This window comes from Choloepus didactylus, chromosome 6, assembly GCF_015220235.1.
Source record: "Choloepus didactylus isolate mChoDid1 chromosome 6, mChoDid1.pri, whole genome shotgun sequence".
NCBI classification, from domain to species: Eukaryota; Metazoa; Chordata; class Mammalia; order Pilosa; family Megalonychidae; genus Choloepus; species Choloepus didactylus.
The window spans coordinates 86,054,499-86,066,583 of record NC_051312.1 but is presented as its reverse complement, the minus strand read 5'-3'; the positions used below and the strand labels follow the sequence as shown (position 1 = coordinate 86,066,583).

Sequence of the window (12,085 nt, the reverse complement as noted above, 5' to 3'; positions counted from 1 at the left end):
ATATATTTACAGCCTCCCCCTCCCCAGCCCCGAGGATCTGGGGGAAGGTGCGGATGTGTTGGACATCCTCACCTGGACTGGTGTTGATGTTGTCACAAACATTGGGACTGGCGGTTTGATGTGCTGAGCCCTCGATCATGGGACTTGCCCTTATGAAGCTCGTTACCGCAAAGGAGAGTCTAAACCTGCATGTAATTGTGCCTAAGAGTCTCCCCCTGAGTACCTCTTTGTTGCTCAGATGTGGCCCTCTCTCTCTCTAACTGAGCCATCCCAACAGGTGAACTCGCTGCCCTCCCCACTACGTGGGAGCCGACTCCCAGGGTTGTAAATCTCCCTGGCAATGCAGAATATGACTCCCGGGGATGAATGTGGACCCGGCATCGTGGGACTGAGAGTATCTTCTTGACCAAAAGGGGGATGCAAAATGAGACGAAAGAGTTTCAGTGGCTGAGAGATTTCAAATGGAGTCGAGAGGTCACTCTGGTGGACATTCTTATGCACTATATGGATAGCACATCTTAGGTTTTAATAGATTGGAATAGCTAGAAGTAAATACCTGAAACTACCAAACTCCAACCCAGCAGTCTGGACTCCTGAAGACAATTATATAATAATGTAGATTACAAGGGGTGGCAGCGTGATTGTGAAGACCTTGTGGATCACACCCCCTTTATCTAGTGTATGGATGAGTAGAAAAATGGGGATAAAAACTAAAGGACAAATGGGGTGGGATGGGGGGATGATTTAGGTGTTCTTTTTTCACTTTTATTTTTTATTCTTGTTCTGGTTCTTTCTGATGTAAGGAAAATGTTCACAGATTGTGGTGATGAACACATAACTATGTTATCATACTGTGGACAGTGGATTGTATACCATGGATGATTGTATGGTGTGTGAATGTATTTCAATAAAACTGAATTTAATTTAAAAAATATATATGAAAGTAGAATAAAGTCATTTTCAGACAAGGAATCAGAACTTTTAGCTCCCACACATACCTATGAGAAAGTTGCTTGAGGATATGCTCACGTAAAACAAGGGAGTAAACCAACCAAGAGGAAGATTTGGATTCAAGCCAGGAAGAAAGGGAAGTTTCAGGATGAAAGCTCTACAATCAGTCCAGATTGGAGCAGTAGGATGGAAGACACCAGGAGGGAGGAAGCCAGAGAAAATGTGATTCAAGAGATTTTATATACTTGAGAATTTGGAGAAATTTAAGGGGGTGATTGCCTTGGTATCCTGACTGCTAAGACAAATACCATACCCCAGTTCATTAAACAATGGGAAATTATTAGCTCATGATGTTTTTTTTTCCTTTTGTTTTGTTTTTATTTATTTTGATTGGAGAAGGTGTTAGTTTATAGAAAAATACAGAATATACAGAATTTCCGTATATCCTGCCCCCCATCATTAACACCTTGTATTAGTGTGGTACATTTGTTACAATTGAAAGAATATTATTATAATTGTACCATTGACTATATAGTCCATGGTTTATAATAGGGTTCACTGTGTTGTACAGTGTCATGGGTTCATCTCTTTATACCTCAAACCTGTGATCTCCATTAGAAAAGGCCTGAGCTTTATCAGGGATTCAGTCGGTTTGGGCTTCATCAAGTGACCTCCACTCAAATAAGAATATAATTTAAAAGTAAAGAACACTCAAGACAAGAATTCAAATTCAACACATATTTACTAAAGGAACACTTAAGGTAAAAGGAACAAGTTTACAATGCTAAAATAAATTGATACATTACCAAGCCTGGGGACTTCTGTCCTTCCAGATGTAGTTGGATATGAGATCAGAAGAGCCCTCCTGTCTAAGTTACAGAGTGTTTATAGAGCCTTTGATTCAGGGTACATTCAGTTAAGTCATACTCTATTTTTTATGTTTGAACCACAGATGGTGAACTACACATAGTGAGCCACAAGTAAATCAAGATCAAAGGAGGGTATTCACAGTGTTATCAGAAATTCAAACTTAACCTTGAATGTCTGCAAAATGAACCACAAGTGAGTCAAGAACAAAGGAGAGTATTCACAGCATTATGAGATTCAAACTTAACCTTGAACGTTTGTAAAACTTTACTGAAAATGTTTTTCTAATTATGATTTCTGTAAGAGTGATATAATACACCTTTTACTTATATTAAAACTAAAAATTAGAGATTACTTTTACTATTTTTAACTTAGTATAGTTTTCTTATTTCATTCTATAAATAGTTTAACCATTACATTATGTTGATAAGCATAAATTTGATCAAAACTGTATTCAGCCTTTTAAATTACTTATGTTTTATTTATGATTGAAGTAACAGCTACAGCCCTATTCTGCTTTCTTTTTACACAGAGGACAAGATGGTTACATGTTATTTATATCTAAGAAGGTTGAGAAGGGCTTTTTGCTTTCCTGAAAATATTCACAGATTTTACCAGGCTCTGCAAAACTGTCTGATCCCTATATAAGGAGAAGGAGTCAGTGTCTTCATTATCAGATTCTTCAGTAGAGATATTATCCTGCAACAATATAGTTTTTAAACTACATAGTTTTTAAAAATTTTTATCCTAGAAATGTATATACAACCTAAAATTTCCCCATTTAGCCACGTGCAAATATATAACTCAGTCCTTTTAATTATGTTCACAAAGTTGTGCTATCATCACCATGGTCCATTACCCAAATAGAAACTTTGAACCATTAAAGCATGAACTCCCCCTTCCCCACCCCCACCCTGGACCCCAGATGTTATGTCCTTCTTGGTGCATCATTCAAAGGATTCATATTGTCTACATTGTCTTATTACTGATGATGTTTACCTTGATCACTTGGTTACGTTGGTATCTGCAAGGTTTCTACACTGTAAAGTTCTTTCCATTTGTAGTTGATTAGCATCTTACAGAAAATACTTTGAAACTATACAAATCTGGTTTTTCCTCAAACTTTTACTCACTAATTTTAGCATCACCTATGGATCTTGTCTGAAATATTTACTACTGTGATGTTTGCTTAACATGAGTCTCTATGTCCCTCTTTCCTTTTACATTTATTAACTGAACTTCTACTATAAGAAAGAGCTCTCTCTCTCCCCCACTCCCTATTTATTTGTTTGTATTTTGTTTGATTGATTGATTGTATCAGTATGGCATCATGGATATTTATTTTGTTTATATCATTATTTTTTGCTCGAATTGTTGCAGTTTGGGTCATTAAGGATTCCTTCAGATTAACTCCCATTCTATTGACAAGACTGCATCTTATTTTGAGACTTTCCTTACTGTCTGGTACCACAAAATGTTCCAGGTTCATCTTGTATTTTCCCTGCCCCTGTACTGAAATCACACTTCTCCAAGGGGGGACTGGTTCTTTCTATTGGAGAATGGTGTTTAGATCTGGGTGCTAGGTGTGCTCAGTTACTGAGGTGTCAATGCTTCCAGACCCTCTCAGAAATCAGAAATAGGTAATAGATGTATTATATTGACACACACATACTCACATTCTTTATAGATACATTTGTATATATATTTTGAAACCATGAATTTAGACTGATAACTTCTTTCCAATCCAATACCACAAGGTTCATTTTAGCCTTCTCCCTTTCCTTATTTATAATTTATTTCTCCAACAGTGAGAAGCCTGGTTCTCATCACCTACAATCAATTTGCTAATTTGTTCAAATGTCTGTGTGTGTATATATATATATACACAACTATATTTCCAGAGGCAGGTGACCATAGCAACTGACTTCTGCTTTTCTTTCTGCCTCGTCCTCAACCCCACCTCACTATTCCCCACCCATCTCAATGGAGCTCGAGTTCTTTCCCCAGGACAGCAGACATAAGCTTCAGAGCTGAGCTAGGGTTAACTAGCTGTTAACCATCCCTGTTTTCTGAGCCAATCAAAAGGAAGTCATTCTGGGTTGAAGATCTTTTAAGATGCTAGTACTGTGACCTAGTGGGTTTTGAATTGTTTTTGAAGATCTAGAATTCACTCATTCTTGGGCTTATCCTAATGGGTATCTCTGTTCTTCTGCACAATTCTCACTCAGCCAGCCATTGATCATTTAACCTTCGCAGTATCTCCCCACCAAATGCTGATTGTAATTCAGTTCTGCCTTGCACCCCTCACGGATGTTATTTGTGAAAATCAAATGAGAGAATACATGAGGAAGTGCTTTGAAATTATGCAATGTTGGGTACACTATGGCCCAATATTGGCCCTGGAGTATGTCTGCAGCAAAGAGGTAGTTGCCTTGAGCTCTGTGTCCTCTCAGATGCACTCTGCCTTGTGACCCCCTCAGTAGAGGTAGCTCAGAGACCACTCTCCCTGCTATGAGGGTATGTGGGGGAGGCAGAAGTATTCCAAGAATATAGGAAGAGTGAAGCTGCTATAGTGAATGGGGTTGCTAACAAGAAAGGATGTCTTGGGAATCTCTGTGTTGACCCAGGAAGGTCAAAATACCTTGGCTATTGAATACTTTTAATATATTCATTTATTCATTCAGCAACTCTTTGATGAATGCCTTAATAATTGTTTTAGTTTCCGAGGCTGCTTAAGCAAATACCATGAAATGGGTTGGCTTAAACAATGGGAATTAATTAGCTTATGGTTTTGAGGCCAGGAAAATGTCCAAATCAAGGCATCATCAAGGTGATGCTTTCTCCCCAAGTCTGTGGCATTCTGGGGGTGGCTGCTGGCAACCCTTAGACCTTAGCTTGTCACATGGTGAGGCACATGGCAGCGTCTCCTGGTCTCTTTTTTCCCTTCTGTGTTCCATTCAACTTCTTGTTTCCTGTGGCTTTCTTTCTCTTTGTGTCTGAATTTTATTCTCTTATAAAGGACTCCAGTAATCGGATTAAGACCTATCCTGATTGAGGTGGGACACACCTTCACAGAAATAACCTCATCAAAAATGTCCTACTCAACATGGAATATGACTCCCGGGGAGGAATGTAGACCTGGCATCGTGGGACAGAGAACATCTTCTTGACCAAAAGGGGGATGTGAAAGGAAATGAAATAAGCTTCAGTGGCAGAGAGAATCCAAAAGGAGCCGAGAAGTCACTCTGGTGGGCACTCTTACAGCACACTTTAGACAACCCTTTTTAGGTTCTAAAGAATTGGGGTAGCTGGTGGTGGATACCTGAAACTATCAAACTACAACCCAGAACCCATGAATCTCGAAGACAGTTGTATAAAAATGTAGCTTATGAGGGGTGACAAGGGGATTGGGAAAGCCATAAGGACCACACTCCACTTTGTCTAGTTTATGGATGGATGAGTAGAAAAATAGGGGAAGGAAACAAACAGACAAAGGTACCCAGTGTTCTTTTTTACTTCAATTGCTCTTTTTCACTCTAATTATTATTCTTGTTATTCTTGTGTGTGTGCTAATGAAGGTGTCAGGGATTGATTTGGGTGATGAATGTACAACTATGTAATGGTACTGTGAACAATCGAAAGTACGATTTGTTTTGTATGACTGCGTGGTATATGAATATATCTCAATAAAATGAAGATTAAAAAAAAAATGTCCTACTTACAATGGGTTCACACGCACAGGAACAGATTAAATTTAAGAATATGTTTTTCTGGTGTACATACAGCTTCAAACCACCACATTAAGGGATGCAGAAATGAGAGGCTCCAACTCTGCCAGGTGCTGATAAATGGTGATGAATGTTGTGAAGAAAAATTAAGCAGGATAAGGAGGTGGGGAAGATTTGCTATTTTAAATAAGATAGTCAGAAAAGGATTCTGATAATGTAAAGGTTGAGTGGAAACCTAAAGGAAGTGCAGAAGTAAGAGATAGGACTTGGGTAAAGAGGAGCTTCCTCCTTTGCCTGCCTGAGGGGACGAGTAAGGGTGGGAGTAGAAGTGGTAATGGAAGGTATGGGCTTTGAGTCGAAAGACCTGCTCTTTAGTCCAAGTGATTTATTGGCAAATCATTTCACCTTTGAGCCTAAATTCCCTTCCTTGTAGACAGGAATAATAGTCCTTGCCAGCTTCTGGCACACAACTGTCATGAGGATCAAATGAGATAGACCACGTGAAAGACCTCTGAAAATAATACAAGTGGGAAGACCAACAGTCGGCTCTCCAAGCTAAAAGAGTTCTTTGAAAAAAAGGAGGAGGGGGAAGGGGAGGGGGAGGGGGAAGGGGAGGGAGGAGGAGGAGGGGGAGGGAGGAGGGGGAGGGGAGGAGGAAAAAGAAAGAAATTCCTACTTCAGGTGCACTGGTTACCCTATATACCTCCTTCTTGAAAAGCTGTAACGGGCTAAAAAGTGAAATAGGCGAAAATAAATAGGTCTAAAGTTACTAATAGGTGTCTGCTCAAGGTCCTTGTTTAATTTACACTGGTCAGAAATTGCGTCATTTGTGTTTTAACCAAACAGGAAAAGTGGCTCTGGGATTCAAACCTTTAACTCTAATCGCCATACCCCACCTTGGCATTTCCTTCCACAACACACAAACACACACACACACACACACACACCACATCCACACACACACTCATTCACTCACACGCCTGCTCGAACTCCGATTCCCAATACGCCCCGGGATCCTATAGGTCGGCAGTCATTGTGACACGAGTTCCGCAGCCTTCTGGGAAGTGTGGTTTACTTGTTCTCCAGCTGCGAAATGGTCTAGGGCTGTGGACTACCACTCCCATGAGGTAGTGCGCGATTCACCCCATTCGCGGCGTCTTCGAACGCGCCGCAACAGCCATGTTGGACGTGGCCAGCACAGGGGCCGGCACCACAGGGTTATAGATGCAGCTGTCACGATGCTCGCGTCCCTGGTGTTGAAGAGAACAGCGGCCGCGCCGCGGCTCCTCTTCCGGCTGCTTAGGTCCCCATCTCCTCAGAACCATGGAGATGCATTCGGCCGGAGCGTGACTACCGGGAATCAAGGGGAGCCGCAGTGGTTGAGGGCCGCCGCCGGGGGGCGCCCTGGACCATCGCCAGCCTTGCTCACCGGACTAGGGGCAGCCACCGGGGAGCGCCGAGGAGGACGCGCAGAGACCCGGAACCTTATGGTCGTAACCTGGGAACACCTTCCGAGCTCCGAGGAAACCCTCCCCGGACAGGACAGCTGGAATGGGGTCCCCAGCGGTGCCGGACTAGGCATGTGGGCCCTGGCCACAGCTCTGGTGGTTCATTGCTACAGCAAGAACCCGTCCAACAAGGGTGATTATCGGGATAATCTTGGTTCGAGGAAGGGAGAGGCGGGAGGAGTGTCCTGACTTCCCATCTTTGGAGGGTGGGAGATGCTTACAGATTTAGAGCCTCAGAACTTCATTTTTTTTGAGAGACCCAGACATCTGGTCACAGGATTGGCACAGTTGCAGTGGAGAGCTCTACCTCCTCTGAGTTGTGTAGTCTCCCATAGGTCAGCTCCCACTTTTTGGACATAACTTTTTTCATCTGTACAATGAGAGCATTGGACTAAACATCTAAATTAGAGCATGGCCCCTTTAAGAGAGCTCCAGGAATCAAGGGAGTGTTTAGAAAAGTTGCCCCACTAAGGTGGCCTAAGAAAAAAAGAGACTTGGTTTCAGTGCCAGCTTTGCCACTGCTCATTATGTGACCCTTGTTCCTCTCTGGCCTCAGTTACTTCATTTATGCAGTGAGGGATAATTGGTCAGTACCCTACAGTACTGGGCCAAGCAGGCTGAACTGGTTTGACATCTCAGCTGGGTACATGAACCTGAGCAGAGCCTGGGAGAGTGGGGAGAGAGACAGACTTCTGGCCACATGAGTCCAACCATGCAGGTTCTGAGTTCCTCCTGGGGGAAAACTGAGGCATGGTGTTTATAGATGCATGAATCCCAAGCTCTGAGACTTGGGGGGCAACAGTGAAGGGTGCCTTGATGCTCATTTGTTCATTCTGCAGGATGTGGCCAGCTTGTAAAGGAAGGGCCTTGGACTGGAAATCGAGATACCTAAGATCTTGTTTTTGTTCACTTCTAACTCCCATTGTGATTTTGCACTCTTGCTCCTCTCTGGCCCTCGGTTTTCTCAACTACAAAATGAGGGTGTTGATCTAGAGACTTTGAGGGCTCTCCTAACTTATGCATGCTATGATTCTATCACTGTCAGCATTAAAAAAAATACTCTTCGTGTGCCTAACTTGAGCTTAGGTATTGGGGGAACTCCTAACTTAACACAACATCAGTTAAGGGGACAGTGCAGTAGAGTTAGACCTCCAGGTCCACTGAGTGGTGGTAACTATGTGTTGTTTAGGGTAGCAGGGTTAGGACAAACTATCTAGAAGATTGGAGACCCCTGGATCTCCAAATAGGGAATTTGAACTTGAGTTCTGAAGGATGAGGCAACAGATGGAAACGAAAGAAGAGGGAGATTATAAGCCCTATGAAAACAGAGAATGCATCTTATCTTTTTTCACTTTGGTACCATTCCCCTTTCCCAATACCCACACATCATTTGTCCACCTTCTTATCTGGAACTTAGCAGGTACTCAATGACTTGAATTGGATTTTATTCTTTGCAAAGCCTTCAGGGAACAAAGATATGGGAGTCAAAAGTTAGCATGGTGTGTGCAGGGCCTAGCAGAATAGCCAGCCTGCTCAGAGGTTAATAGGTCTTGGAATAAGATGAGAGCAGATAGAGTGAGGGCTAGATGCCAGGCTGAAGGATTTGGAGAGTTTAGGATTTCTTCTGTAAGCAATGGAGAGCCATGGAATGTTCATGTGTAAGAAATGTCCTGAGGCCATTGTGTTTGTGGGAAGACTAAACCTGGAGAGAGTGATAACACTGGGGCAAAGGTGGAAGAGGGTATGGCCCTGAGAGGCTTGGCTGTGTGAGGGAAGGATGTCCCTTCCCTCTTGTACTATCTGGCTTGGGCCAGAGCAGTGTTCCTTAACTCTGGTTAGAATCACTTGGAGAGCTTTTAAAGCAACAAACTGATGCCTGGGTCTTAACCCAGAGATTCTGACTTAGTTAATCTATGTATGGCCTGAGCATTAGCATGTTTTTAAAGCAGCGCAGGTGATTCTATTGTTCAATCGTCTTTGAGACCCAGTGGCCTAGAGTTTGGGAGCCTGCATTTCATAGAATCTGGGTTTCCAGGGTCTGATCTTAAAGACTTCTGGGGCCTCCAGACTAGACTTTGTGACATTGAGGTGGTGTTATGTGAGCCCCAGCAAGGAGACCAGGGTCTCTACCAGAAGAGATAAGGACCAAAACCATGACCAGTTGCAATCTTAGGACCCAAGGTAGGAGCCCTTTCTGACTTGCCAGCTATGCCATATCCCAGGTAAGTGGCAGAGCTGGGACTGGAGCCCTGGGCTATGTGCTTTCAGATGATGCTCTTTCCACCCTGCTCTACTACCTTCTTTCATGTTTCACTGTGTTAGTCTGTTGGCTAGACTGAGAGCTCCCTGAGTCAGGGCTGGGTATGAGTCTGTCCAGTGCCAAACGATATTGCTCAGAACCAGGCTGGGCACAGAGGGTCCCATGAGTATTTGGTGTTCAACTATTTGAAAAAAAATTGTGCCTCTTCTGTTGATTTTGTAATTTTCTAAGTCAGGCAGTTTTTCTTTGTGGCCATGAGGTGGTGCCAACAGCCTGCAGTCTGCCCAGTCCAGGCTAGGCTTAGCATTGCTTTTCTGCTAGGCCTGATGATCCCTAAGGGATTGGAATCCTCTATTTTGGGTCTCTCCTCACTGGACTTGGCACCAGGAATTTGCAGATTTTTCATCCATCGTTTCATCTTCTTGGCAGTCTTGTGAGGCTAGCTCGGCAAGGATTATTGATTCTGCTTTATAGTCAAGGAAGCTAGGTTTGAGGAGCAAGGGGCTGCCACAGTCACATGGTGAGTAGGTGACAGAGTAGATTGGAGCCAAGTCTCCTGAGTCTTAATTAGGCTCTCCACTCTCAGAGGAGTCTCCTCCCTGCCTTCTTCTCCACCTCCTGTCCTTTCCTCTAGATTGTGGCCTGTGACATCAAGATTGAGAACTGGGTCGAATAAATAGAGTTGGGGAAGAAAGTGGGGCAAGATAAGGGAATGGTTATTAATAATAATGATAGTAACATAAAACCTATTGTACTTCTACAGAACTTTATAGTTTATGAAGAGATAAGGTAATTCATACATTAAGTACTTACCATAGGCAAGATATGTTGCTAGCACTTCACCTGCATCACTTTATTTAATAAGAAGGGGGTAAAAGTTTGTGCTCTGTAAATAGAAAGGTGTGGAAGGACAGGTTGTTAATAATGAATGCTATGTCGGGAGGAGATGATTAGCTTTTTCTATATATATCTTGGCATTAAAGCCCATGTTTCTGAAGTGCTTCCTCTTTCACTCTCCTAGTGAGTCCTCCAAGCAGCCCTGAGGTGTAGGTCTTGACCAGGGATCTGACCAGTGCCCCCTCTCTCTTCAGATGCAGCCCTGTTGGAAGCTGCTCGTGCCAACAATGTCCAAGAAGTCAGGAGGTGAGTATCCAACCCCGGGCCTTGCTCTCCCCCACATGGGCCCTTCCCTCATGTGATGTCTCTACCTTGGAGGAAATCCTTCCTTAAACTAAGCTGGGAAGTGTCCCCACTGTCTCCCCTGTAGTCAGAGAGCTCATTGGCTCCCTTGACCTAGGTGAGACCTTAGATATTTTAAGGTGGGATCTAATGCCAAACATCCCTAGATCCTTCAGCTGTTGTATTCTTCACAGGGTATGGTTTAGAACCACCTCCATATCCTGTGGGTTCTTCTCTGAATCTTCCAATTTGTCCTTGTTTCTCTGGCCTTGTATTATTGGTTGCTGCCTGGGAAGGGGTACAGGTAGGCACCCATGGAGAGGCTTCAGGATTCAGTAGGGAGCTGGAAGAGACCTTTCAGTCAGAAGGTCTTCTCGGACTAGAAAGCGTTGTCTGGAGTGTTGGGGAGCACATGCTGGACCCCTGCCTGGGGGCAGACTGCATTTCTCCAGCCTCACTAGCTCAACTTATCCCCTTATGACCACTGTCAGTTGGATTTGAGGCTTGTTCTTGGGCAGGGACAGGATTCAACTCAAAGCCCAGCCTGGTGCCAGATACAGGGCGGAGTCTGTGTCCAGGAGACATTCTCAGAATGGGCCAGCATAGGGTCTCAGTGTGGGGCTATTGGTTGGATGCAGAAGTTTTATTCTTGGTCAAACTAGTGGCCCCTCCTGAGCCTCACTATGGCCATAATGGTCCTTTGAATGGAGCCAGGTGGCCGTAGAACATCCTCCCCTGCCACCATGTCCACATTTTAGACAGGAAGTCAGGTGTTTGGGGTGGTTAACCATGCACCCAGTACCAGGGACCCTTGGTGCTCTTCCCCTGTCCAGCTGCCTGAACATACAAGAAGGTGATGAAAAGGAAACCACAGCCCCCATCAAGACTTATGCTTTGATTCCCTTTCATTTTATCTGCGGCATTATTATTAATTCTCAGGGGTGCTTTTGAGTATTAATGTTCAGACTTAGTTTTTAATAAACCACTTTTGAAAGTATGGGCTGGGAGTTGTTTTGTAGCCAAATAAATATGATAGAGCAATGGTTTAATAAACATGCGATGATGCATCTTAGAAACCAAGCACAGATGTCAGCTTCTTGTTATAAGAGCCATTCATAACTTCAGGCTGTGTGTGGCATCTTTATTCCCCCAGAAACAAATGAGCCTCATTTCCATCTGCTGTAATGCAACAGACTGAGAGGGTGGGAACAGCTATACTCCCTCCATTCAGATCCTTGCTGGACCTGGGATCACCTGTTGGTAACTGCCAGAGGCTCTCAGGCTGCTGCTTTCCCCTGGCTAACCTGGTGTAGGCAGGGCATTTGCAGAGCAGCAGTACTGTGAATCCATCTTTCCGTCACCCAGGAGAGGCTGTGTTTTCCCCATTCCATTGATTCTCCAAATGTTGATTATTTTAGCTCTTTTGAATACACAGTTTTCTAATAACAAATACCTGTCCAGAGAATACAGAAAGTGATTTAGCTGTATATGTGGGTATGATTTAAGGAATTGTTCTGAACATTCATCGTCCATGTGGATAATGTCTATAGTGGCCTTTCCCCAGTCTCTTGCCTGCTTTTCTCCTGCCTCCT

The 12,085-nt window shown here is 43.5% G+C and overlaps 1 protein-coding gene across 2 annotated transcripts in view; it reads left to right on the top strand.

Annotated features, from left to right (window-relative positions):
* The first annotated feature begins 6,718 nt into the window (after positions 1-6,718).
* The window catches only part of CLPB (caseinolytic mitochondrial matrix peptidase chaperone subunit B), a 180,875-nt gene continuing 175,508 nt past the window's right edge, over positions 6,719-12,085 (top strand). The window contains exons 1-2 of one of the 2 annotated variants that reach the window (XM_037840530.1): positions 6,719-7,187; positions 10,406-10,457. In XM_037840530.1, coding sequence (XP_037696458.1) covers positions 6,785-7,187; positions 10,406-10,457 — 455 coding nt within the window. In that variant the 5' untranslated portion in view covers positions 6,719-6,784. The remainder of the gene's footprint in view (positions 7,188-10,405; positions 10,458-12,085) is intronic. The other variant, XM_037840531.1, reaches the window with a different exon arrangement.